This window comes from Quercus lobata, chromosome 5 (genome assembly GCF_001633185.2).
Source record: "Quercus lobata isolate SW786 chromosome 5, ValleyOak3.0 Primary Assembly, whole genome shotgun sequence".
Lineage (NCBI taxonomy): Eukaryota > Viridiplantae > Streptophyta > Magnoliopsida > Fagales > Fagaceae > Quercus > Quercus lobata.
In genome coordinates, this window is record NC_044908.1 from 34,880,167 (window position 1) to 34,905,633 (window position 25,467).

The window sequence follows — 25,467 nt, forward strand, 5'->3', positions numbered from 1 at the left end:
AATGAGTCCCTTTTGAGTCAATAGTAAATATAATCGTTTCAATTTCAAAATACTTTCTTCTTAAATTTGAATCTAATCTAAGTCTCCCCTTTAATTTCAATTTCACTAGGATTCTAATCTAAATCTAACCTTAATCTTCTTCTCAAATCAAAATTTAAGTGTTCACAAGGCATGATGAAGCCATATGGGAAAAAGGAGCAAGAGCCCCATATAGGCATATACATCCAAATTCAAATCCTATTTGTACTAAAGGAACACAATTGTTTCAGATACAATTACTTCAACAAAAAATGGAAAAAAAGAAAAGAAAAAGAAAAGAAAAGAAAAGAAAAGAAAAGAAAAGAAAGAGGATTCAATGATGGTTAAGGCTTAAAACAGAAAACTAGAAAATGGTGTTTGAAAGTTGGCTAAAATGCAAAACCCACTTTCTAAGTTTATTTATTTCAATCCTCTAATTTTATTTTCGTTCATTTAGTCCTCTAAATTTCAAATTTATTCAATTAAGGCATTTACGTCAATTTTTGTTAAAATTTTTTGGAAAAAAAATGAAATTCCTATCAATCATTAATTGAATATTTTTAATTAAAAAATTTGAAGAAAAGTTTAAAAAATTGGAAAATTAATCACAACATATAATAAAAGTTGATGAAAAAATCTTAATTGAATAAAATTGAAAAGTAGATGGCTGAAATGAATGAAAGCAAAATTAGAGAACTGAAATGAATTTTGGTAAAACATAGAGGGTGGATTTTGTATTTTAGCCTTAAAAGTTCAAATACTAAACCCATATTCGGTATATGAAAGTTCAAAAGCACCAAAAAGAAAAAAGAAAAAAGAAAAAAGAAAAGAAAAAAAAAACAAAAAAACAAATAAAGTCCTAGTCTTGCTTTGGTATCCAACACAATAAAAACCCAGAAAAAATCAACTTTATCGATAAACCCTCTTTCGCCTCTTTAACCTCAAAAAAGAAAAATTAGGACAAAAAAAAAAAAAAAAAGAAACATAATCAATAAAATCTCAAATAAAGCAAATGGAACTCTTGGCAGAATAGATGATTTGTGATGAGGCGAAGAAAGCAGAATGGAGATGAATTCATGAACAATGGGCTTACATTTGGGAATTTTGATCTTTTGATGTTTTAAAAAACTAAAATTTGACTTGTATATTATTATTATTATTTTTTTTTTTAAAGTTGAAGTACCATCATGCCACGTCAGTTTTGTAAAACACTTGTAGTAAAAAGATGTCATATTATTGTTTCGTTAGCTACATAAGCAATAACACTAACAACAACTAATAACCCTAATTTTTTAAATTTGAGGGACTAAACTCACTTGAAATTTTAAGAATCAATTACATACACAATATAAACTTTAGGAACCAATAATGTAGTTTTGTCTTAAAAATGATGAATAATTTTTATATAATTTTTATTTATTTATTAAAATGATGAAGTGGCTTACTAAAGTTTTTTTTTGGTAAAAAAAAATGACCAAAAAAAAAAAAAACTATAATAAGCCACTTCATTATTTTAAATCAGCAAATTCTGTCATTGAGAACGGATATGATCAAATATTTTATTTGTATGGGAGATCATGATCAAATTAAATGTGTGTGTGTGTGTGTTTTTTTAAACATAAGGACGAAAATGAAAAAACCCCAAAATAAAAGAATAAAAAAAGATAAGCAGGTATCATGTTAGTCCTGCTGTAGACTGTGAAAAGAAGCATTTCCCTCCTACAATACAAGGCAGGCAGAACCGCCGTTATGGTGTGACCAACGTGAAGACCGGAAGTACCGGTGGACGGTCCTGTCCTAAACAAAACCCTAAAACCTCTCTCTCTCTCTCTCTCTCTCTCTCTCTCTCTCTTTCACTCCACTATGACATCTCCTTCTCTAATCCCGGTTTCCTCCGGTAATTCCCCCCTCTCTCTCTCTCTCTCATCGCTACTTTCAAATTTTCCATTGATTCTGTTTGGTTACTCAGAAAATGTAGAAAAAGAAAAAAAAAAAAAAAATCAGATTAGAAATTTAGCTTTCTTCATTATTTGGTACCTGAGAATGTGAATGCAACTAGCTGACTTTGTCTAGTCTCAAGTCTACCCTATTTTTTTAATTTTTTTTTCAATTTCTTTATTCTCTGTTTGGTTGCCGAGAAAATGGATCTACAAGAAAAACAAAAGTGAAAAACACCACATGTGGAGTTTCATTCCTCAATTTTCTTGTCAATCAAACAGAGATTCAGGGTTTGGTAATTTCGGGGTTAGCTACTCTATATGGTTTGTTAATTTCTAGGGTTTGTTGCTTCATGCTTGCATATTCATAGAATGTAGGATTTAGGATTAATTATTCAATACAGACAAAGATTTTTATTTTTATTTTTTTTAACTTTTTCTTCCCTAAATGGAAGTAAATTTTTTTTGGATTATTGTAAATGTTCCAATATGAATTCAATTAGACAATTTTTTGTTTTTGTTTTTTTTGTTTAAGAATATGATTTGTTAGTTTTTGTATACAAATTAGTGTAGTACGAGTTACAAATGAACTAATGTATATATATATATATATATATATATATTTTTAATAATGTTATTAGGGGTTTCTAGTGAACATCATGGTACAAGAAAAAACATGTCATTTAGTAATTCCTGTGGCTTGGACGTTGATGTGGGAATGAGTTCAGAAGTTGTATCTCAGTACAAGAAAAGAAGGATGTCTCAAAACACTGATTTTTTGTCGTGTGAGGTTTCTAGAGATATTGAAGCTATGTTACCTACTTTGAGGTCGGCTGATTATTATATGAAGCCCTGCTTGAAGGAGTTGGCTACTCGGGAGCTTATGGACCCCGGTTATTGTAGCCGAGTTCTGGATTTCACAATTGGGAGGGTTGGTTATGGATCGGTCAAATATCTTGGGGAGACTGATATACGACAGTTAGAATTAGATGAAATTGTGAAGTTCCGTAGGCATGAGGTAGTTGTGTATGAAGATGAAAATACCAAGCCTGTGCTTGGACAGGGGCTTAACAAGGCTGCTGAGGTGACTTTGGTGCTTCAAGTAAGATCACTGGATTTGGAGAAGGGGAAACTAAAGATGATTGTGGATAAGTTAAGAATGAGTGTGGAGAGACAAGGGGCTCGCTTCATTTCGTTTGACCCAGCAGGTGGTGAATGGAAATTCTCAGTTCAACATTTCAGCAGATTTGGATTGAGTGACGATGAAGAAGAAGATATTGTAATGGATGATGCTGCTGTAGTTCAAAATCCTGTTGGGAAGAATGATGGTGAGATTTATGATCTTGATGATGAAACCCAGGTAGACACCACTGGTGTTCTGCTTTCTCACTCTCTTCCTGCTCATCTTGGGCTTGATCCTGTAAGGATGAGAGAAATGAAAATGTTGATGTTTCCTGATGAGGAAGGGGAGGCAGAGGATTTTGATGATGAAATGCCTACACATAAGAAGCCATCTTTTGGTAAAGAATACATAAGACCTCCTTTACACAGTTCTGCTCAGAGGATGAGCCATAGATCTAGTCCTCCAGTTGCTCGAAAAACCCCGTTAGCACTGCTCGAGTACAACCATGGTAGTTCTGACTCAAACCCTCCTGGGGCCATTCTGATGGCCCAACAAAATAAGGGTCTCTCACTGAAGCCAATGAAACCTGAAGGTTCAGGTTTTAAGCTAGACCTCAAGCAAGAAACACCAGTAACTAGAAGCCATTCTTGCAACATAGTTGATGCAGGATTGTTCATGGGTAGGTCATTTCGAGTTGGGTGGGGCCCAAATGGGGTCCTTGTTCACACTGGTGTACCAGTAGCCAGTAACAATTCTCAGAGGGTGTTATCCTCTGTAATCAATTTAGAGAAGGTTGCTATCGATAAAGTTGTTAGAGATGAAAATAATAAAGTCAGAGAGGAACTTGTTGACTTGGCTTTTGATTCTCCATTAAATCTCCACAAGGAGATAAATCATGTAACAGAAGAAGTTGAAGTTGGGTCCTTCAAGCTGAGGCTTCAAAAACTTGTCTCAGATCGCATCATGCTTTCAGAGATTTGCAGGAGTTATGGAGATATTGTTGAGAGGAGGTTGGAGGTTCCTGGGCTATCCTCCTCTACCCGTGTAGTTTTGTCTCACCAAGTAATGATATGGGAATTGATAAAAGTTCTTTTTTCTGATAGGGAAAGTAGTGCACAATTGAAGTCCTTGGGTGCTGACAATGAGGAAGACATGATGCAAGATATAAAGGAAGCTTCTTCAGAAGTTGACCCAGAAGCACTCCCTCTTATTCGAAGAGCAGAGTTCAGCTTATGGTTGCAAGAAAGTGTTTGTCCTCGTGTGCAAGATACAATAAGCTCAGTGAATGAATCAAATTATTTAGAACATATATTCATACTCTTGACTGGGCGGCAGCTTGATGCAGCTGTGGAGCTGGCTGCTTCTAGAGGAGATGTGAGATTGGCTTGTTTATTAAGTCAGGCTGGTGGGTCCATGGTGAATCGTGCTGATGTTGCACAGCAGCTTGATCTTTGGAAAATCAATAGGCTGGATTTCAGTTTCATTGAGAAGGACCGGTTAAGGCTTTATGAATTGCTCGCTGGTAATATTCATGGTGCTTTGCATGGTGGGAAAGTTGACTGGAAGAGGTTTCTAGGTTTATTGATGTGGTATCAACTACCACCTGACACTTCCTTGCCCATTGTTTTTCACAGTTATCAACATCTTGTTGATATTGGAAAGGCTACATATCCTGTTCCGGTATACATTGATGAAGGACCAGTAGAAGAGGCTGTTAAATGGAGTACAAAAGAACGTTTTGACTTCTCGTATTATCTTATGCTGCTTCATGCCAGTGAAGAGGGAGAGTTTAGCTTCTTAAAGGCTATGTTCAGTGCCTTATCTTCAACACATGATCCTCTTGATTACCATATGATCTGGCATCAGCGTGCAGTGTTGGAAGCAATTGGTGCTATCACTACTAATGATCTTCATGTTCTTGACATGGGACTTGTCTCGCAGCTGTTGTGTGTGGGGAAATGCCACTGGGCCATCTATGTGATTCTTCATATGCCCTACCGTGAAGATTTCCCATATCTGCATGCTAATCTTATTCGGGAAATCTTGTTCCAGTACTGTGAATCATGGAGTTCAGAAGAATCGCAACGCCAGTTTATTGAGAACTTGGGTGTACCAGCTGTGTGGCTTCATGAGGCTATGGTATGTCAATATTTCTTTTATTTGGTGAACCTTATATATCTCAAAGCCTTTTATGCTGCTCTCTATTTGATTTGGTGTAACTATTTCTCATGTCACCGATACTGCAAACTTGGTGACTTATTGATGATTTTTGCACCTAGCTTTGAAACTGTTATCTAGCTGATTGTGGCATTTGAGACTGCCATTTATTTTCATTTTCCTGGGAAATGTTTGTAAAAAGTATGTTGTCCTGGTCTAATACATAAATGAAGTGTAGTTTCTTCCATTAGAGTAGTATTGGATACTAAACAGATTTCTGATTTTTTGTTGAGTATCACTGGTTGAATTATATCATTCCTGACCAATGCAGGCAGTTTACTTCAACTACTATGGGGACTTCTCAAAGGCACTTGAACATTTTCTTCAATGTGCACATTGGCAAAAAGCTCATTCTATTTTCATATTGTCGGTTGCTCATAAATTGTTCTTGTCAGGTAAAATCTCTCAGATTGCTTGCTTAAGTGATACTTATGCACTATATGAGTACCATTATCTCATATCTGTACAAGTTTCTGGGATCTCTATGAAGGCAATAAATCATTTTGAGAATTTTCTTTTTGATGCCCATTCATTGTTTTGCAAAAATAATTAATACTATAATGTGTATAGTTCAATTGACCGTGGCATTTTTTTTTTTTTTTTTGGATAGATAATCAGAGAAATATTATTAATGAAAATAGTAAGGAAAAATACAAGTTGTTCATGATGATGAACAACAGGAAAAGGATAAAAAAAACAACAAAAAAGAGAGAAATTAGGAAACTAATCTGAGAGAAAACATAAACACAGAGAGAGAGGAACAATTAGTAAAACCCCAACAACAAGACCACTCAAAAAGACTGTGCTGGCATAAAACCTTTAACTCTTCCAATGTCTTCTTAGTGTCCTCAAAGGAAAGACGATTTTGTTCCAACCAAGCAATCCACATCAAACAACCTGAAATCAAATTCCAAATATTCGAAGTATGATTCCCAAGCCATTGATGCCAGTAAAATAACAATCCCGCTGTTGAGCCAGACATGACCCAATGAATGACCATGACATTTTTACTTATCAAAAAAATAATTGAAACAGGGAATGTTTTTCTTAGTTTTTCACATAATTAGATTGTAAGGATGCACTAACAAGTGTATTTGGCATGGCCACTTTGCAATATGGCCTGATATATCACTCAAAGGTGCACTGTTGTGCAACTTCTAAGTGTAGTCTTTAATTATTCTTTGAGGGATATGTTGTGTTTTTGATCATTAGTTGAATTGATATATATGATTTTGAGAAATTTTTGATGTATGTTTTTGAACTTCGATATATCGAATAAGATATTCATCTGTTTAGTGTTCCATTTTAGGTTCGATGAGTATCTTATACTTTTGTGATACCATTGATAAACTTGAATTCTTGAGATATATAAAATGGTATTTTAAGGTTAATTTAGAACGTCATCATTTCTGTCTTTAAATGTCTTGTTGGCAGTCATTAAAATGATTTCCTGGAATGTACCTGCAAATGAACTGATGTAGAATGAGATCATGAAAATTATACACAGTTGGCTAACTTCTCATTGATTTTAGCCTGCAGTTTGTGTTTTCTGGTTCTCTGAGCCTAGTCCAAGGATCCATTTATTCTTTCATGTCCCTTCCTTTTCCCTGAGTTTTTTAGTTTTACTAATTTCTTTTTTTATTTTTTATAATTTTCTTCTCAAGTACTATTTAGGCATTACCTTGTAATGTTTTATGCTTTCAGATTTTCTTTCAGATTTTTTTTTTGAAAATCTGTGGATATTCTGGAATTTTTGAAGTTGGTTATGCATTAGCTGCTCTATGGTTTTAACTTCTCAACTTTACAGGCTTCCAACCTGCAGTTGGAACTTTAATTTATATATGTATTTTCCAATAAATTGCATCTTTATCCATAAAACAGAATTGAAGTGTTAGATCACATGGTCATTCTTGTATGGCTATGTGAGTTGTATTACCTCTCAAAAAAACGTTGATCTCTTATAAATCTTTTGTGAAAAGTAAAGTAACTTTTAATTTTGTGAATTTAGAGGGAGTGGATGTGCATAAATAACTAAAGCTATCCGCCCCCCCCCCCCCTTTTTAAGGCCTGAATGAAAATTCATGGATTTTAGCCAACTGCCTGGTGAAATGTTTTTGGATATCCATACCAAATGAGATCTTTTTGCATTTTTAACAATTATTCAATTCCAAATGGTGTTTTAGATACCACCAAAAAAGATCCTGCCAGGTATTCATAAGGTTAATAGCATGTCTTTTTGAGTTTTTCATGTGGAATGAATTCAGAGCTATTCTGTAATCACAAACTTGTTCTTCTACTAAGAAAACCACAAATATTTATTCAGCAATGATAGTGGTTAATCATTTTCTCCATTCTCTCATGCAAATTCTTTTCACTTTTGAGCTTTTTTTTCTCCTGTGTTGCAGCCAAACACTCGGAGATATGGAGGCTTGCTACATCTATGGAGGACCACAAGTCAGAAATTGAAAATTGGGACTTGGGAGCTGGAATTTATATTTCATTCTATCTATTGAGAAGTTCATTTGAGGAAGATAATGTTTCCATGAGTGAACTGGTATGAAAGCTTATCCTAAATATTGGAGTTTTGATTTCAATATGCAGTATATCTTGCCTCTCTACATTGTTATCTATGTTATTGCCATTTGAACTAAATTTTTTTGATAAGTAAGATAGTTCTATGTTAAAATACTACTTTATGTAACCAATGAAACTTTGTTGCTGAGCACATCCTTACATATAAAGATATTTCCTTGGATGGTTTCAATCAGTTTTAATGTTTAATAACTATGCTGTCATTCTGTTTGATATTCTATTCAAATCCTGATGGCAGGATGTGTCTTTTCTAGTGGGCAATGATTTTTTTTTGGATAGGTCATTAGACTTTTATTGAAAAAATTGAACATCATGTTCACGATGGTGAACACTCTGAACAAGAAACAGATACAATATAATCAAGAATCATAGGAAATAGAGACTAAAAAAATCAGATAAAGAAATACAATTTGTACATCCCCAAATATGTGCCCAAAGAAACAGAGTACCAAAGAGGAGAGATTTTAGATGATCTAATGTTCTCTCCTTGTCTTCAAAAGTGCGGGTATTGCGTTCCTGCCAAACTAATCACATTAAACATGCGGGGACCAAATTCCAAATGGTTGAATGATGCTTTCCAAACCAATTTCTCCATGTAAAGAAAAAAGAATTGACTGATCTTGGCATTACCCATTGGATCCCAAACATTGTAAAAGCTTTACACCATAGGGCCTGCGAAAACTTACAGTGGAGAAGAAGGTGATCTACTGATTCCCCATCACAGTAGCATAAACAACACCTATTAACCAGAAACCGACCTCTCTTGACAAGATTGTCGATGGTGAGTATCCCATCATTAGCTGTTGTCCATAAGAAGAAAAACACCTGTTTAGGCACTTTTGCGCCAAATGCCTTCCCAAGGAAATTCATTGGTGTTAGGACTAGGACTAGATAACAGCTTATAAAAAGAGCGCACATCAAATACCCCAGACGTAGTCAATCTCCAAACCAGGTGATCATCCCCCTCACCCCTTGGCATAGAGGAATAAATAAGCTCAAAAAAGGAATAAACAATGTCTGCCTCCCAATCCTAAGGACCATGACGGAGAAGTAAATTCCAGTTCCTACTTCCTTCAGAATTAGATATTACCAAGTCGGAGATCCATGCTTCTTTAGATAGAGAGCAAGCAAACATAGCAGGAAAAAGGTCCTTCAAAGGATTAGGCCCACACCAAGGATCATGCTAAAAACTAACACGGCAACCCTCCCCCACATTATACAGAATTTGACTAAAGAACTTCTTTGTTCCTTCCTTAATACTCCTCTACATCCCACACCCATGAGAACCTCTTACCCCTCTAGTGCCTCCTCTCCCCTCACTAGGAATGTTCGTGGTGCGGTGCGGTTTTGGGCCATTTTTAATACTGTACTTTGCGGAGTGGTTTAGCTAAAACCATAACTGTCATGCCCCACCCCCATGTGCACGGTATTGTCCTCTTTGGGCGGCTTGAAGAGGACAATATTGTACACATGGGGGTGGGGTGTGGCAGATGGTATCAGAGCCGAGAGCCTGGGTGAGGCACTGGGTGCTAAAAGTCTCACATTGCTTAAGTGAGTGTCTAGAGCTTGGTTCATAAGGGGTGCCCTCCCTTGATGTGTATGAGGCCTTTTCCCATGAGGCTTGGTGTCATGTGGGAAGAACAAAACCTTGAAGAACTAAGAGAGCCTTTGGGCCGCCCAAAGAGGATAATATCGTGCACATGGGGGCGGGGTGTGAAAATAGTTGCATCGCACCTTATTTTTGCTGTCACATGTGTGGTGCGGTGCGGTTTAGAGTTTAGCGAAAACCATAACCGCACCGCACCTCATTTTTGTGGTAACATGTGCGGTGTTATGTATAAGATACGGTTTGAATGCGATGAAGTCAGTATATTTTTTAAATTTTAGGCTTTTTCTACCCAGTCCAAAACTAATTTTTTCCCTTTGTTTTTGGTCAAGTTTAAACTATTGAGCTAGTTTTGCTTTATTTTGGACTGGCTTTTCTAGTCAACACTTCATAGGATTATCAAACTTTTTTTTTTTTTTTGGGGTGGAAAACTAGGGTTATTAAACTATTAATAATATATTTAATATTAAAAATAAATAAATATATTAAAATATATAGAGAGAGTGCAATGCGGTGCAGTTTGTGTGGTTTTCTTATTATAAAACTGCAAACCGCACTGCACCATGCGGTGCGGTGCGGTGCACTGTTACTTGCAGTGCGGTTATATCATTTTGCGGGTGGTTTTGGTACAGTTTATGCTGTTTGTGCGATTTGGTGAACACCCCTACCCCTCACCATATTTGGCCGCTATAACTTGACGCCATAATCTGTTACTTTCTTTCCCAAAACGCCACAACCACTTCCCAAGTAAGGCCTTGTTAAACAACCCAATCCTTTGGATCCCTAAACCACCACTCTCAACAGGCAAACAGACCTTATCCCAAGCAACTAAAGGATATTTAAAAACATCATCTGAGGCCCCCCAAAGGAAATTCCTCTGAATTCTTTCTATTCTAGCTGCCATAGCCTGAGGGATAGTAAACAAAGATAAAAAGTAGGTGGGAAGGCTTGAGAGAGTACTTTTTAACAAAGTAAGCCTACCACCTTTCGACAAATAAAGTCTTTCTAGCTAGATAGCCTTTTCTCCATCTTTTCTATAATAGGATTTCATATCGACGCATCCTTATAATGGGCCCCAAGAGGCATGCTTGGATATCTCATAGGCGATGTGCCCACCTGCATTAACTTTCAAGCCCGTAATAGCTTCAAAGAAGATTAGCACCATCCGAATGTATAATAACTGTTCCCTAGAAGCATCACAAAACAAAATAGTATCGTCAGCAAAAAGAAGATAAGAGATATGCACACCCCCTTGTTCATGGGACCCTGCTTGAAAACCACAAAGAAAACCACCATTTTCCGTTCTCTTTAGCAGTCTACTGAGCACTTCCATAACTAATAGGAATAATAGAGGAGACAAAGGATTCCCTTGGCGAAGGCCACGAGAACTACTAAAAAAAACCAGCGGAGACCCATTGACCAAAATTGAGAATTTAACTGTAGAAATATGCACCTTAATCCATCCACTCCACCTTGCCCCACATCCCATCCTTTCCATAGGGTAAAATAAGGCATTCTAGTTCACATGATCATATGCCTTCTCAATGTCCAATTTAACTATAACACTCGGGTTGCCACTCTTCAACCTACTATCTAAACATTCATTAGCAATTAGAACCCAATCAAGAATCTGTCTTCCTCCCACAAATGAATTTTGAGAATCGGATATCAGTTTATGCAAAACCCCTCGGAGTCTATGAGCCAACACCTTAGCCAAAAGCTTGTAAAGGCTGCCCACAAGACTAATAGGGCAAAAGTCTTTAATATTGACTGCATTAGTCTTCTTGGGGATCAAACACAGAAAAGTGGCATTAAGAGATATCTCAAAAACACACTAGCTATGAAATTCCTTGAAAAATGCCATGACATCCTCTTTTTAAACACTCCATCACTTTTGAAAGAAAGCCATAGAAAACTCATATGGCCTAGGGGCCGTATCACCTTCTGCCTCCATGAGAGCCTCAATAATCTCCTCCTCAAATTCCCTTTCCAACATAGACCTCTCAGTTTCGTCTAAACTAGCAAACTCTAACTCGTCAATAGTAGGCCTCCAAGCTTCCAGTTCTTGATATAATTTTTTATAAAAATCCACCACCTGATCCGTAACATATGATTCATCCTCATAACAAATGCCATCCACCTCCACTTCCTTGATCTGATTGGTTCACCTATGGGAATTGGAAATTCTATGAAAGAATTGCGTGTTGTTATAACCTTCTTTAATAAAAAGGGCCTTGGACTTCTGCCTCCAAGAAATCTCTTCCAAAAAAGCCAAATAATCTATATCAGATTTAACCAACCTTCTAGCCTTGTCCTCTTGAGTCAACACTTGCATCTCTTTTTTTGATAAGTAATAAGATATATTGATAAAAAAGGAACACCCTAGTGCACCGGAAGTGAACAAGGGAAAGGAAATCAAATACAAAAATTGCAAGAGTCTAGGAAAACAATAAAAGAAGGGAAAGATTTATTATGCAAAGCAAACAACCAATCCCTTAAAGTTCTAAAAAAGAGAAGCTTGAGGTTTGGAATAGATCTCTCAGAATCTTCAAAACATCTACTATTCCTCTCCCTCCAAAGGCACCACAATAAGCAATGAGGAATGATAGACCAAATAAAACCATTTCGATGACGACCAAAGTTGCCTTGCCAACACCTGCATCTCTTCTCTCATGTCAATGTCTAAAAGCTTAGTTAGCAGACTCTTTTTTTTAAAAGCTACATCTTCAAAAACATGCTTGTTCCAATGCATCAGATCCCCTTTCAGGGCCTTCAACTTACAAGCTAGAACATAACTAGGAGGCCCCACAAAGTGATAACCATTCCACCAAAGCCGAACCTTATCCACAAAATCCTCCACCTTTAGCCACATATTTTCAAATCTAAAAGGACTTTTTCCCCTTGACATGCCACCCGCCTCCACTAGTAAAGGACAATGATCTGACATCACCCTATGGAGAGTCCTTTGGGTCACATCTAAGAAATGCTCCTCCGAATCAGCTTACATCAAAACTCCATCAATTCTGGACATTGAAGGAGTATTAGAATCTCGAAACCAAGTATATTCATCTCCCATCAAAGGCAAATCCACCAACAAATGTTTTGCAATAAACTCTATTAGTCCCCTCGAACTTCCAAAAAAATCAGGTGGAGATCCATTTACCAAAACAGAAAACCGAACTGTGGATATTCAAGTGCAAATCCAGTTACACCATCTCTCCCCAAAGACCATCCTCCTCAACAAATCTAGGAGTGCCTCCCAATTCACATGATTGTAAGCTTTTTCAATGTCTAGCTAAAAATAAACCCTTGGATTTTTACTCTTCACTTGACTATCCATACATTCATTGCCAATACCTTAACCAAAATTTTATACACTCCCCACCAAAATTTTTCCATTTGAACTAAATTATGGGACCAAAGCTTACTTCAAGTGTGAGATTATTCAATCAAAAATAATAAAAGTGTGATTATTATTGTAAATCAGTTTGAATCTTGAACAGTTGTCTTGAGCTCAACTTGGGCCTATGCTGATGAATGGGCCTCTCTCAAATAGGGTTACTGAGTCTAGGGGTTTTCATGCATGTGGTCCAACGTAGGTATTGTCATAAATGCCTGATGATATTTGGGACACGACTTGTACTAGTGGACCAGGCACTCATCAACTTTGTTACTCTTCTTGTTGGGCTGGAACTAGAAATTACTCTAAAAGGGCAAACAGCCGTGGCACTGGCCTGGTCGCTAATAGGCTAATACAAACAATATCAGTGATAGCTAGGAATAGCTTAAAGCCAATTACCACACACATGCATATATATAGAAATGGTTAATGTTAATGTAGTAAAATTCCTCCATGCTTATCATGCTCTAATTTGCATCAGGGATTCAAGAGCAGACTAACATGCTAATACTAAGCTTGTGCCTGATATTAACAATAACCAACTAAAAGCAATATATATATATATATATATATATTTTTTTTTTTTTTTCTTTTCTCTGATCTCTTGCTCTAACATTTGTTGCATTAATTTTCCTTTTGAGATTTTATTAGTCTTGCCTGAACTAACATGTTAACACAGCATGCTTCAATCCTTTTTTATTATGCAATAGAATGATAAAGGCTTGAGAATGATGATTATACTAATCTTTGGTAGCTTTGATGATGTATGGATTTATGCAATCTAGGGTGGAAGCTAAATTTTATATAAAGACATGGTCAATGCTAATATGGTAAAATTCATGCAGTGGAATGATAAAATCTTGAGAATGATGATTATACTATTCTTTAGTGGCTTTTATGATGAACGGATTTATATACAAAGTAGAGTGGAAGCTAAAATTATATGCCCAAATTTATGGAATATACTCGAAAGGTATTGTAAATAATTTTTCTCTCTGTAATGAGTGCTAAGGAAAATGTAATGTTTTCTGTAGGATTCTATTGAGAGCAAAAATGCTGCTTGTAGAGACTTTCTTGGTCGGTTAAATGAGTCTTTGGCAGTTTTGGGTGGCAAATTACAAGTTGATGCAAGGTATGAATGTTAATCCCTTTTCTCAGTGTTTGTAACCATGATAACATGCATGTTGAAGCTGTTTCTTTTGATGAGATGCTTCTTTCAGTCAATGGCCTTTTTATATTTGACAATTACTACAATTTTATTGAAGTGAGGAGATATATTTTACATAGGATGTGTGGGAAACACTCCTGTAAAGAATACAATTGAATAGAGATGGGGACTCTGAGGTCTACCATAGAGCTTATATAGGAATCATGAAGGATCCTAGCCCGTTATTGTTTTACTACAGCCCTGAACTCTATAATATGATCAACTATGCAGTGCAGCCTGCACAAGTACGTCTGTGTGGGTGTGAGTTGCATCATTATTTCATATTCCCGTCATCTGCTATTCTGGTTAATTACAAAATTGTCTTGCATCCTACTACCTTACAATTGAAGCAGCATATGTTTCATATCTGGACATTTTATCCTTGCCCCATTTTGTCAATGTTCTGCCTTCAAAAACCTGACCAACATTTGGTGGTGCTGCAGACTTGATCAATTTTTCTTTGCCCTTCCCACCTATTCTTAACCATCATTGATTTTTATGCATTCAAAATATAGGATTTCATTTGTTAATTAGGTAGATGGCCATATAGAAAAAGGAGCTAATGAGGTTGCCTGTAGATGGTGAATCCCTTAAGATCTACGTCTTTTCCAGGCTTTTTATTTACTTTTTACCTCTCTCCCCCCTCTCCCCCTTTTATGGAGTTTCTATTTGGCACTTTTTTTTTGGCTGGGGTACCCAGGAAAGAGAGCTTTTGAAGGCCCTTCAACAAAAGAACAGTTATTGTGATATATGATGCTTTACTATTTTCACTTGAGTATTTTCGTACTGGCAGAAGTTTCCTACAATTTTTACTTCCCAATCAACATAAAGACAAGGCGTTTACTCTGGCACTGCATAAAACATTGAATTTGCCAGACTGTTGTTCTCTTGCTTGGCTTATATGTATGTCTTATACAAAGTGAATTTGACAAAATGCTCAACTTTAACCATCTATGATGACAGAATTGTTTTTTTAAATGTGTTATTTTCTGTGAAGCTCCTACTTAACTGTTTCCCAAACTTAAAACTTTACATGATTTAGGAGAGCAGTTTCATATCCATAACCAATAAAATGTTTAAAATATTGCCTGTTGCGGCTTCTCCTTCAAAATCTTACAAGTTTAATGCTTGTATTATTATTATTTTTTTCTTTCAATAATTCAATAGTTAGGGGTGGGGGATTTCAACCCTAAATGTCTCTGTTATAAATACCAGAAGGTGTTAACCAGTTAAGTTACAAAACTCTTGGCTTTATGCTTGCATTATTCGTAACGAAAGATTCCATTACATTGAGATCATAACTGAGTTCTAGAATCAGAAAGAGTGATAAACAAACCTGACTTATTGGTCCATATTTCTATAAATTCAATGCCAAAGTTTCAAAATTGCTGGATATCCATGCACATAATGAAATCTTATGCATCTCTACTCTCTTGATGACTTGTACCAATTTAGCTTTGAATTTTTTATATCAGCAAGGAGTATGATGAGAAATGAACCCAGTTGATGAAAGTTCTTGTGTGGAAGGTGGTTTCTTGCATATATCATGGTCAAACAATTAATTATCTTTCCTAGGAAAATCTGATCTGTTATACATGAAGTAATTAAAACATGAAGCTGACTGTATAAACTTAAGAACCAAAATATATTGTATATTAAATAAAGTTTGTATTGTAGTGTATATCAGTGCCGACTGGATATAAATCTGTATTGCAGTGTATGGAGAAGATAAAACCTATAATGTTAAAGTCCAAGAATCACTCTCCAAATTTGGGAGAAAGGCTTTTAATCAACTCTCTGTCCTATAATTCAGCAAAAAAAAAAAAAAAAAAAAAAACTGTGTCCTATACCCCGCAGAAGCAGGAGGCTTGCACACTCGTAGAATCTTTGTTAGTCTTCTAATGTTTAGATTTCAACTATTGAATTTGAATGCTGTTTCCCACTGTGTGTTTGCAGAATAGCTTATTCAAAAATGGCAGAGGAAGTTTGTGGTTTGCTTCTTTCTGACATTGGAGAAGGCTCAACATGTGATGATCAGTTAAGCTGCTTTGACACTTCTTTCAGTGCTCCTATTCCTGAGGACCTACGCTCAAGTTATTTGCAGGGTGCAGTATCTGTTTTTACATGCTTTCTTTCAGAGGTGGCTACATAGGTTTTACATTTTTTACTGCATGTGAAGTATTTGTGGTTGAGGTGTGATATGAAGGTTGAGTGTTTTGTTGTTAACTGCCCATTTGTATTCTTAAAAGAAAATTGCGCTAAAGCTCTCCAACCAAAAAAAAAAAAAAATTATCTCCCACCCCCCCCCCCCCCCCCCCCCCCCCCCCCCCCCCCCCCCCCCCCCCCCCCCCCCTCTTATGATCCTGAATTTATTTGCTATCTGCCTTTTTTGAATTGTAGGCTGTAGTATTCTGTAGCATTGGTGGATGGACTTTGAGATGTATCAGCTAGGGATTTTTTTTTGATAAGAGCTAGGGAATTTTTTGGTATGAAAAGATGCATTTACACCCTGAAGTTTAGTTGAAAATAATTGAAATGGTCAATTGCAAATTATACTCCTAACGTTTGAGGTTGTTTGGATTTTACACCCCAACGTTTCAGAACTTGGATTTTACACTCTGAAGTTTGGTTTCGTTAGCAATTCACCCCTCACGGTTAGTTTTTGCTTTTAACTGACACATCATCATATTGGCATGTTTTATTTTTGCTAAATCAATCTCAAAAGTACTGGTTTCAATGAAAAGTAAAAGCTGACTTGACATACACAATAAAAGCTAAAATTACACCGTTTCAGCCTAACTTCTAAAATCCCAAACCAAAACTCATGAAGGCAGCTCCCTCCCACCTGGCACTGTAGAGACCCATCGTGAACGGCTCTGCAGCAGCAGCCATAGTGGTGGTCACAGCGGCAGCGGCAGCGGCAGCCACAGTATCATTGCAACAAATTTACAAAGAAAACAGTTCAGGTTAAACTTCTTCAGTGAAACCCATTAGATTTGAACAATCAAGTCAAGGGAACTAAAGGGTATGAAGGTCTGATAAAAAGAAAAGTGAATGATAATAATACAAAAATTACCATGCTTCTAAAAGAAGCAAGAGTTAACGGTTTATCACTAAGTAAATCACTAAGAAGTAAGTAAGCTTTGGCAATTGGCTAGTGCTTTGACGCCAACAAATCTGGAATGTAGAATCTGTATAGGAAAATCATTTTCTCCCTCTTTAATTTGTTTCCGCTATTTTTAGCTTCTACAACCTTTTTCCAGATTCAACCTTAGCCAATACAACAATTCTTCCATTTAAAAGAAATAAATAATTGTTGTGGGTTCAAAAATCTGTCAAAGAAAGAGAAAGCAAAGAAAGAGAAATAGAGCTGGAGAGGAGAGAAAGAGTTCTCACTGAGGTAGCTGTTGTGGCTACCGCTTTGACTGCTGCTGTGGCTGCTGCTGTGGAGCTGTTCTGCTGTGTGTTCACGATGGGTCTCTGCCGTGCAGGGTGGGAAGGAGCTGCTTTCATGGGTTTTGGTTTGGGATTTTAATAGTTAGGCTGAAATGGTGTAGTTTTAGGCTTTTAGTTGTGTATGCCAGGTCAGTTTTTATTTTTCATTGAAACTGCCTAGTTTTGAGGTTGATTTGACAAAAACAAAACATGTCAGTATGGTGATGTGTCAATTAACAGCAGAAACTAACTGTAGGGGGGGAATTGTTAACGAAACCAAACTTTAGGGTGTAAAATCCAAGTTCTAAAACTTTAAGGTGTGAAATCCAAGCAACCCCAAACGTCAAGGGGTGTAATTTGCAATTTACCCTAATTGAAACGATGATATTTATCTAGGTGGTTTTCTATAATTGTCTTGGTCAAAATCTAACAAGCAATCTTTGTTGGTTCTTGGGCTTGAGGATTTGGAAATTAAAAAATTTGGATTGTGATATCTTGTATAACTTGTTTGAGTGAAACTCAAATTACAAAATAAAAGTTGAGAGAGTTAAAAATGAAAAGAAACTAGCATATATAAAGTTCGTATTACGTGAGAAACAAGGAATAAACCTGAGTAACTCTAGTTAACAAGCATACAAACAGTGGCAAAGTTAAGATTTTAATTTTGGGAGGAGAAAATTGATGATTGAAACATACATGTAATTTAGACCAATATAAATAATGATAAATTATTCAAGTGAATAGTAAGCGATATTTTAATGTATAAAAAAAAAATTGATTATTACAAGTTTTATTATAAATGAATAAACTATTTTATGATTTGGTTTCAAAGTCAAAATTCAACGTACGATTCACATGAAAGGATCTTTAGTAGCTTGACAGATGTCAACTCCAAATCATGTAAAATATGATATTTTGATTAGTATATACTCATATAATGATCAAATGGTAACATTTAAAAACTATACCAAAAAAATGTATGCACTTGAAACTCAAATTTTAAGTTAAAAACAATATTCTTTCTCAAAAAAAAAAAAAGGTTAAAAACAATATTAAATTAACTTAATATAAACTTTGGAGCTTATTATGTAATTATTTTTATATTTTATTACTTATATAGAAATTTTAATGAAGAAAAATAAATTATTATATAAGATACTAGAGTTTCACTTTTATATATAGGGAAATGCTAACAAGTACGCTTAGGGTATTGGTTAACAATCAATTTTAGGAAAGTTTTGATGTAATTTTTATGAAAAATGAAAAAAGCTGTCAAAACATTAATTGTTTTTTTTTTCTTTAACTGGACTGTTAATCAATGCCCTAAGGGCACTCGTTAGCATAACCCTTATATATATACACACACACACACATGGTGTAACTTTAAGCAATGTTATATCATCCAATAACTTGTTATTTAATTCATATTTAGAAAATTCCATTGCTGGATTATATATTCTATATGTTTTTAACATGCATACTAATTTTGATGCCAATCAAATTTTATTTGCCATTCGATTCATAAACTTATATTTTATGTATTATTTTAAACGACAAAAACTTGAATTTAAATAATTGATTAATGACATGACTATTAATATTAGATTGTTTTGAAAATTTTCAAGTATGAAGAATATATGAAGATAATTTTGTCAAAATTCTCATCAAATTAAAAAATATTGGGTGTTGTAATATTGCTTGATGTTACACCAAGTGTAACTTGAACTCAAGCTATATATATATATATATATATATATACACACACACTTGGTGTAACTTTAAGCAATGTTATACTACTCAATAACTTGTTATTAAATTCATATTTAGAAAATCTCATTGTTAGATTATATATTCTATATGTTCTTAACATGCATGCTAATTTTGATGTCAATCAGATGTTATTTGTCATTCGATCCATAAACTCATATTTTATGCATTATTTTAAACTACAAAAATTTGAATTTAAACAATTGATTGATAAAGATAATGTTATTTGCCATTCGATCCATAAACTCATATTAATATTAAATTATTTTGAAATTTTGCAAGCATGGAGAATATATGAAGATAATGTAATCCAATGGTAGATTTGTCAAAATTTTCATCAAATTAAAAAATATTGAGTGTTGTAATATTATTTGATGTTATACCAAGTGTAACTTGAACTCAAGATATATATATATATATATATATATGGTTAGATTTAAGTTACAATTGGTGTAACTTTAATCAATATTATACCCCTTAATATTTTTTAATTGGATGTAAATTTTGACAAATCCACTGTAAGATTATATTATATTTGTATATTCTTTATGCTTGCAAAATTTCAAAGTAATTAAAGATTAATAGTCATGTCATCAATTAATTATTTAAATTACAAGTTTTTGTAGTTTAAAATAATGCATAAAAAATGAGTTTATGGATCGAATGTTAAATAACATCCAATTGATATGAAAATTGGCATGAGTGTTAAGAAGATATAGAATTAGAACATGTAATTTAACGATGGAATTTTCAAAGTATGAATTCTATAACAAGTTATTAGGTGGTGTAATATTACTTAGAGTTACACCAAATGTAACTTGAACTCAACTATATATATATATATATATATATAAAATAACATTTTCACACGTGTTTAAAGGCTCTTTTCATTTTTTTTTTCTAAAGGAAAAAACTATTTATTTATCATAATTCAGGGCTGATGCATTTTCAAATTTAAAAAATAAAATAAAATAAATGGTGTGATGAGATTTATGTGTTTCCAGATGTGTTTATATTCATTATAATTCAGGGTTGATGCATTTTCAAATCACAAAAAAATTAATGGTGTGATGAGATTTATGTGTCTCTGGATGTATTTATATTTTATGCTACATCTCATCACACTCTAGGGATTTAGGTGATTGGAAAATATACCAATCCTAAATTATGATGAATGAAAGATTTTGTTCTTTAGGAAAAAAAATTAGAAGTCTTTGAGCACTCACAATGTGTGTGTGAAGAGCCTAGTTATAGCAATATTAGTTGGTCAATGTCAATTAATATTACTTGTCGGCTTATTTGAACCATTGGATTTGAATAAATCTTGGTTGTAATCACCCAAAAATGATGTTGGGTTCGTACATTAGAAGGCCCAAACAATAAAATTTGTAGAGCGTGGGTTTGAAAGGCTAGGCCTTGGTCACCGGACGATGGTTAGTCGTGGTGTTCATACAGAAAATAAACTATGTTCGCTCGAGAAGTCTATCTCCTCGATACGGTCTGGGAGGCTCTGGTTCTTGGCCTTTTTTCCCAGCCCCTTTTCTGGACTGCTTACTTCCCCTTTTATATTAGCCTGCACCCCTCATCCAGCGTCCATGTGTAGGTTCGACTTTCCAAGACTGATACTTGTCCCATCAACCCATACTTAAAGTGGTTGGGGGTGGTTGTAAAAGCTGAAAAGCATTGCTCTGTCTGACGCAGAGTATTCAATGGCAGTAATGGCAGCTTTTCCTTTGTCCTTTGTCGCCATATTTTCCAGGGGTTTTTTTTATCAACGCAGATATGTTCGGTTATTCCCAAAACTGTTCCTATGCCGTTCTTGCCCTTTCTTTTAGGAGGGCTTTGAGGATGCCGAGGACAGAGTCATCTTCGGCTATGTCTCAAGGCTACTTGGACTTTTATTGTATGTCCTCGGCTATACCCCACCTTGGCTCGGGCCTTGGGCCCTAAGGTAAACTGGGCCAGGGTCACAATTTCTTTGGCCCCACACGTAACATTTTGTAGTCATGTTAATATTTTTTTCTGAAGAATTCAAAAATCAAATTGAAAATTTCCGTTGTCATGTAAAGGAAAAATTCTAATACTTGATCAGTTTCTAAGGTTATTCTATAAACATTATTTTTTATTTTCAAAAATGAAAAGTTATATCACAATTTGTCATTTTATCTAGTATAAGTATTCCCATTAAAATCCAAACGCATTAGAGTTAGAAATTGTGAACCAAAATCACTTTTACATCTACTAACAATTCCATAGAATATATCAATGAGGGTATTAGGAGTGAATGACAATGTAACGTTCTACTTTGACTCATGGCCTTGTTTTACACAGGATTTCCATCTTATTTTATCTCTCCTATTTCCATGTCCATCCGTTCTAGAACCTATCATGGAAAAATCAATTGCAATAAAATAATTACATTTTTTTTTACCCAAAATTCTATAGTTCACAGTTACAAAATTAAAAAAAAAAAAAATTCCAAAGAAAAAAAAAACTATTCACACATATAACTCACTTATATACAACAAACAACCTTTTAGGAAAATTAAAAAGGAAAAAAGAAAAGAAAAAACAAAACAAATAGCGTAAGAAAACGATGCCATTCCTTGAACCTTTTTCATTGTTTGACTTCAATCTCATTTGGTCCTTAGTTCCTTACTTTTGCCCCCATAAAACTAAATGAGCAACAACTGCAATTGCTCTAATAACCTTGAAAACAGTTATAGAACAATATTTATTATTTCAAATCTTTTTCTTATAATTTCCTCAACAAATAAATCAAAATTACATACAATAATCAAAATCATATGAGCAATAAAACGATAAAAAAAGAAACAGAACTAAGAGAATTATCTTGTAGAAAATGAATACTCCTTCCTTTGAGAGAGAAAAAGAGAGTTATTAATTTTTTTTTTATAAGATTAAAACAGGAGAAAGAGAGACATTTATTTATATATGATTTTGGCAATTGACTTACGGTTTAGAAGAAGTATTGATTCACTGTAAATGTAGTAGCTAAAACTTTGATAATATTCTGACCTGATTTTGTTTCTTCTAAATTAAAAAAGAGGTAGGATCATGGAGGTAAATCACATCTTATTGGACATGATATACCACAAGATTCCCACATTAGCCTATGACCTCGGTGCTAACGAATCCTGCACTACTCGAACCCAAGTGCTATGGCAAGGTGGACGAGGTCTTTGACCACTAGACCCAGACACCAGAGTTTAATATTCTGACCGGATTATACTTGACCGATTTGGCTCTGAAATTTCATTTAATAAGTTAACATGACATTCCCTTCTCAAAAAAAAAAAAAAAAAAAAAATGACATTCAAGTCCCATGAAATGAATATCAAATAAATATAAGAGAGAACATTACTTCAAATCGACTTTGTTTGAAATTGTATTTTGTCCATCTTGATTACAGTAAATATTACTTTATTAAGACTTGGGAAAACCCTACAGTGCGCTTCTATTAATATTGCACCTAGTCTCAAAGGTTGAATGGATGAAGCACATCACGTCAAACTAGCACCAGAACAACGAAATTAGTGAATTTTTGGTGAACCTCCGCTTTTTAGTGACATTGCCAAACTTTGATTGAACCTATTATTTACCTTGATTTGGGTTTGGGGTTAGATTCAGAATGATAGAATTTTACAAATTTTGACTGAGTTTAACCAAAATTTCTCTGTTTGATTGGAGTAATTATGTTATCTTAATTGAGCATCGAATCTATATATCTATATAATAATAATAATAATAATAATAATAATAATAATAATCTATATATAAAATAATAGGTGAAGCAGAGAGAAACTCAAATTGCAATTTCAAATTAGAACTCTAATTTTGTGCCATGTGTCCAGATTGCAATTCTAAATTAAAACTCTAATTATGTGACATGTGTCTAGATTCTCACAACCACACCAATTTCAATATGAAATTAGAGTCTAATTTTCCTCCACCTCGACTCTCTTTGTCTTTTGGCTCTTCACGTTTTTGTTTTTTTCTTTTTTCACATTAATCTCAATCACTCTAAAAACTCATTGTCTCAGTTCCAAAGAGAATGTCTCTTAATTTCTCTCAAAAACGAGCCCCTCGCCTTCGCTAAATCTCAGATTAGAGTTCTCTCTTTTTTATTTTTTCCAAAAAAAAGAAGTAGAAGCAGGAAGATGAAGCCGACTTTAGTATCAAGAACGAAAAAATTCCCCTTCGCCCATAAACAACTCCTCCAATGGAGTTCCGGAGCTTCTTCTTCTCTTAGGTCTAGGATTTTTAATTCTTCTCCGTATCTTTCTAGAACCTTCCCTGCTTCTTCCTCCACTCCTCCTCCTGTGTTCAGTTACCGATCTCTCAACTTCTCCTCTGCGGTTCAATCTCTCCGCTACTCCGCCTACATGGAAGGTACACTCTTTCTTGGCTTTTTTTCTTTTGCTTAAGTTTTGTTTGGTTGCCAAGAACCAAAGAATTTTCTTTTGTTTAAACATTGTTTGGTTGTCGAGAAAATAGGATGAAATAAAAATGAAACTTTTATATTTTTTTATTTGGGTGATATTTATACTTTCTTATTTTGGTTAAATTCCTGTTTGTTGCCTAGAAAATGGAGAAATGAAAATAGGATGAATATCTTTTAGTTGAGTTGGTGATTTTTTTTTCTTGTGCAATTCTTGCAGGAGATCTCATTTTGATAGTATTTTGTAAGAGTAACCATGGGTAAGAATTTTTTTCAAAGAAAAATAATTACTTGATTTTAGCTTCTTGCAGGATATTTCTTGGTTTGAAGAGCTTCTGACATCTCCCCCCTCTCTTCATCTGGTGCATTGATCAGATTTTGGGTTTGTATAAAGGTTATATCATAGTAAAGGATGTTTTTGAGTTTCTTTTTAGCTATCTTGAATTTTGGCTATTTTACTATTTTTTGGAGGTACTTGAGAAGGTTTGCGTTTTTTTTTTAGTAGACTGGCAAATATGTGTCTTTCTTGCAGGTTATACTCCTAATTATTTTGGCTGTCCCTTTTGGCTTAGAAGCAAAATATATATTTTATTGAAGCTTGTGTCTGGAATAACAAGTGTTAGAGTTGCACTTCATCTTCATGTATACAATTTAGATGCTCCGGTCTCAGTTTATGTGTACCACTTTTATTTCGAAACTCTAATTTTAACAATTCTCTGTAATTGTAATTAATCATGTTTAATTACATCGTTGTGCATCACCTTCAATAAGTTATGCCATCTTAACCACCGGTAAGTTTTTCTTCTTTTCATTCTTTCTTAGATCTGGGTATGGGTATGAAATATGAATTAGTTTTGAGAAATTTGGTTGGATTGATTTTTATTTAGGTATTTGGGTAACATTAGGTTTTGATTTGATTTTTTGAAATTTGGGGTTATATATGATTTAGGTTTGGAGAGGGCAAAAACTGACAAATAAGAGAGAAGGAGAGAGTTCTCCGTTCCCTCTTCAGACTTAAAGCACCGTTGCAAGCACATAGGGAAAGAAAAATCTATGGGCTACATATCTTTCACCATCAGATCATAGGAACCAGCTTCGATACGTTTTCCTTCATTTTTTTTAAGATTTGGGAATGAAACATTACTTTTTATTGAGTTTTTTTTGTTGGATAGGTTTAGATTTGATTTTGGTTTTGATACTTTTTTGTTTTGGGCTTTTGGATTCTCCATGAAAATGTTTGTTTTCTCAATTTTTCAATTTTTTTCCCTATTTTGGATTATAGAAATCACTAAGCCTTTCCCTGTTTTCTAATATCTACGTTCATAGTTTTTTTTTTTGTTTTTGTTTTTGTTTTGTTTTGTTTTTTTTTATTATTATTTTTTTATTTTTTTATTTCTGGGGTTTTGATTTGGAAAACCGGTTTTGTTGTTGATTCATCACCAACAGCAAAACTTTTATCCCTATCGAAAAATATATGGATTTAGTAGAAGGTAGGCATGGTTTTTTTTTTTTTCCTATTCAATTACTGTTTCAAATTGTATAAAACTATTCCCTTTTTTGATTTGGGAAATTATGATTCATTCATTCATTCTGTTCTTTCTTTGCTGAATTTATTTGTATTAAGGAACTATCATTTTGTATGTGAACGTTCTACTCTATGAAATGGGCAGTACTTTTATGATTTCTTCTTTTCATTTTGCTTT

At 34.4% G+C, this 25,467-nt stretch overlaps 1 protein-coding gene across 3 annotated transcripts; it reads left to right on the forward strand.

The window, feature by feature from the left end:
- The first annotated feature begins 1,690 nt into the window (after positions 1-1,690).
- LOC115989533 (nuclear pore complex protein NUP96) lies at positions 1,691-16,389 on the forward strand. 3 transcript variants are annotated; one of them, XM_031113241.1, is made up of 6 exons: positions 1,691-1,915; positions 2,597-5,217; positions 5,567-5,690; positions 7,701-7,849; positions 13,928-14,025; positions 14,894-15,937. In XM_031113241.1, the coding sequence occupies exons 1-6, from the start codon at positions 1,882-1,884 to the stop codon at positions 15,021-15,023; spliced, it is 3,156 nt and encodes a 1,051-aa protein (XP_030969101.1). In that variant the 5' UTR covers positions 1,691-1,881; the 3' UTR covers positions 15,024-15,937. The 3 variants fall into 3 exon arrangements, with proteins under 3 accessions (XP_030969101.1, XP_030969099.1, XP_030969100.1); XM_031113239.1 differs by lacking the exon at positions 14,894-15,937 and adding an exon at positions 16,057-16,389 and having other exon boundaries at positions 1,693-1,915; XM_031113240.1 differs by lacking the exon at positions 14,894-15,937 and adding an exon at positions 16,057-16,389 and having other exon boundaries at positions 1,694-1,911; positions 2,596-5,217.
- Positions 16,390-25,467: the final 9,078 nt, after the last annotated feature.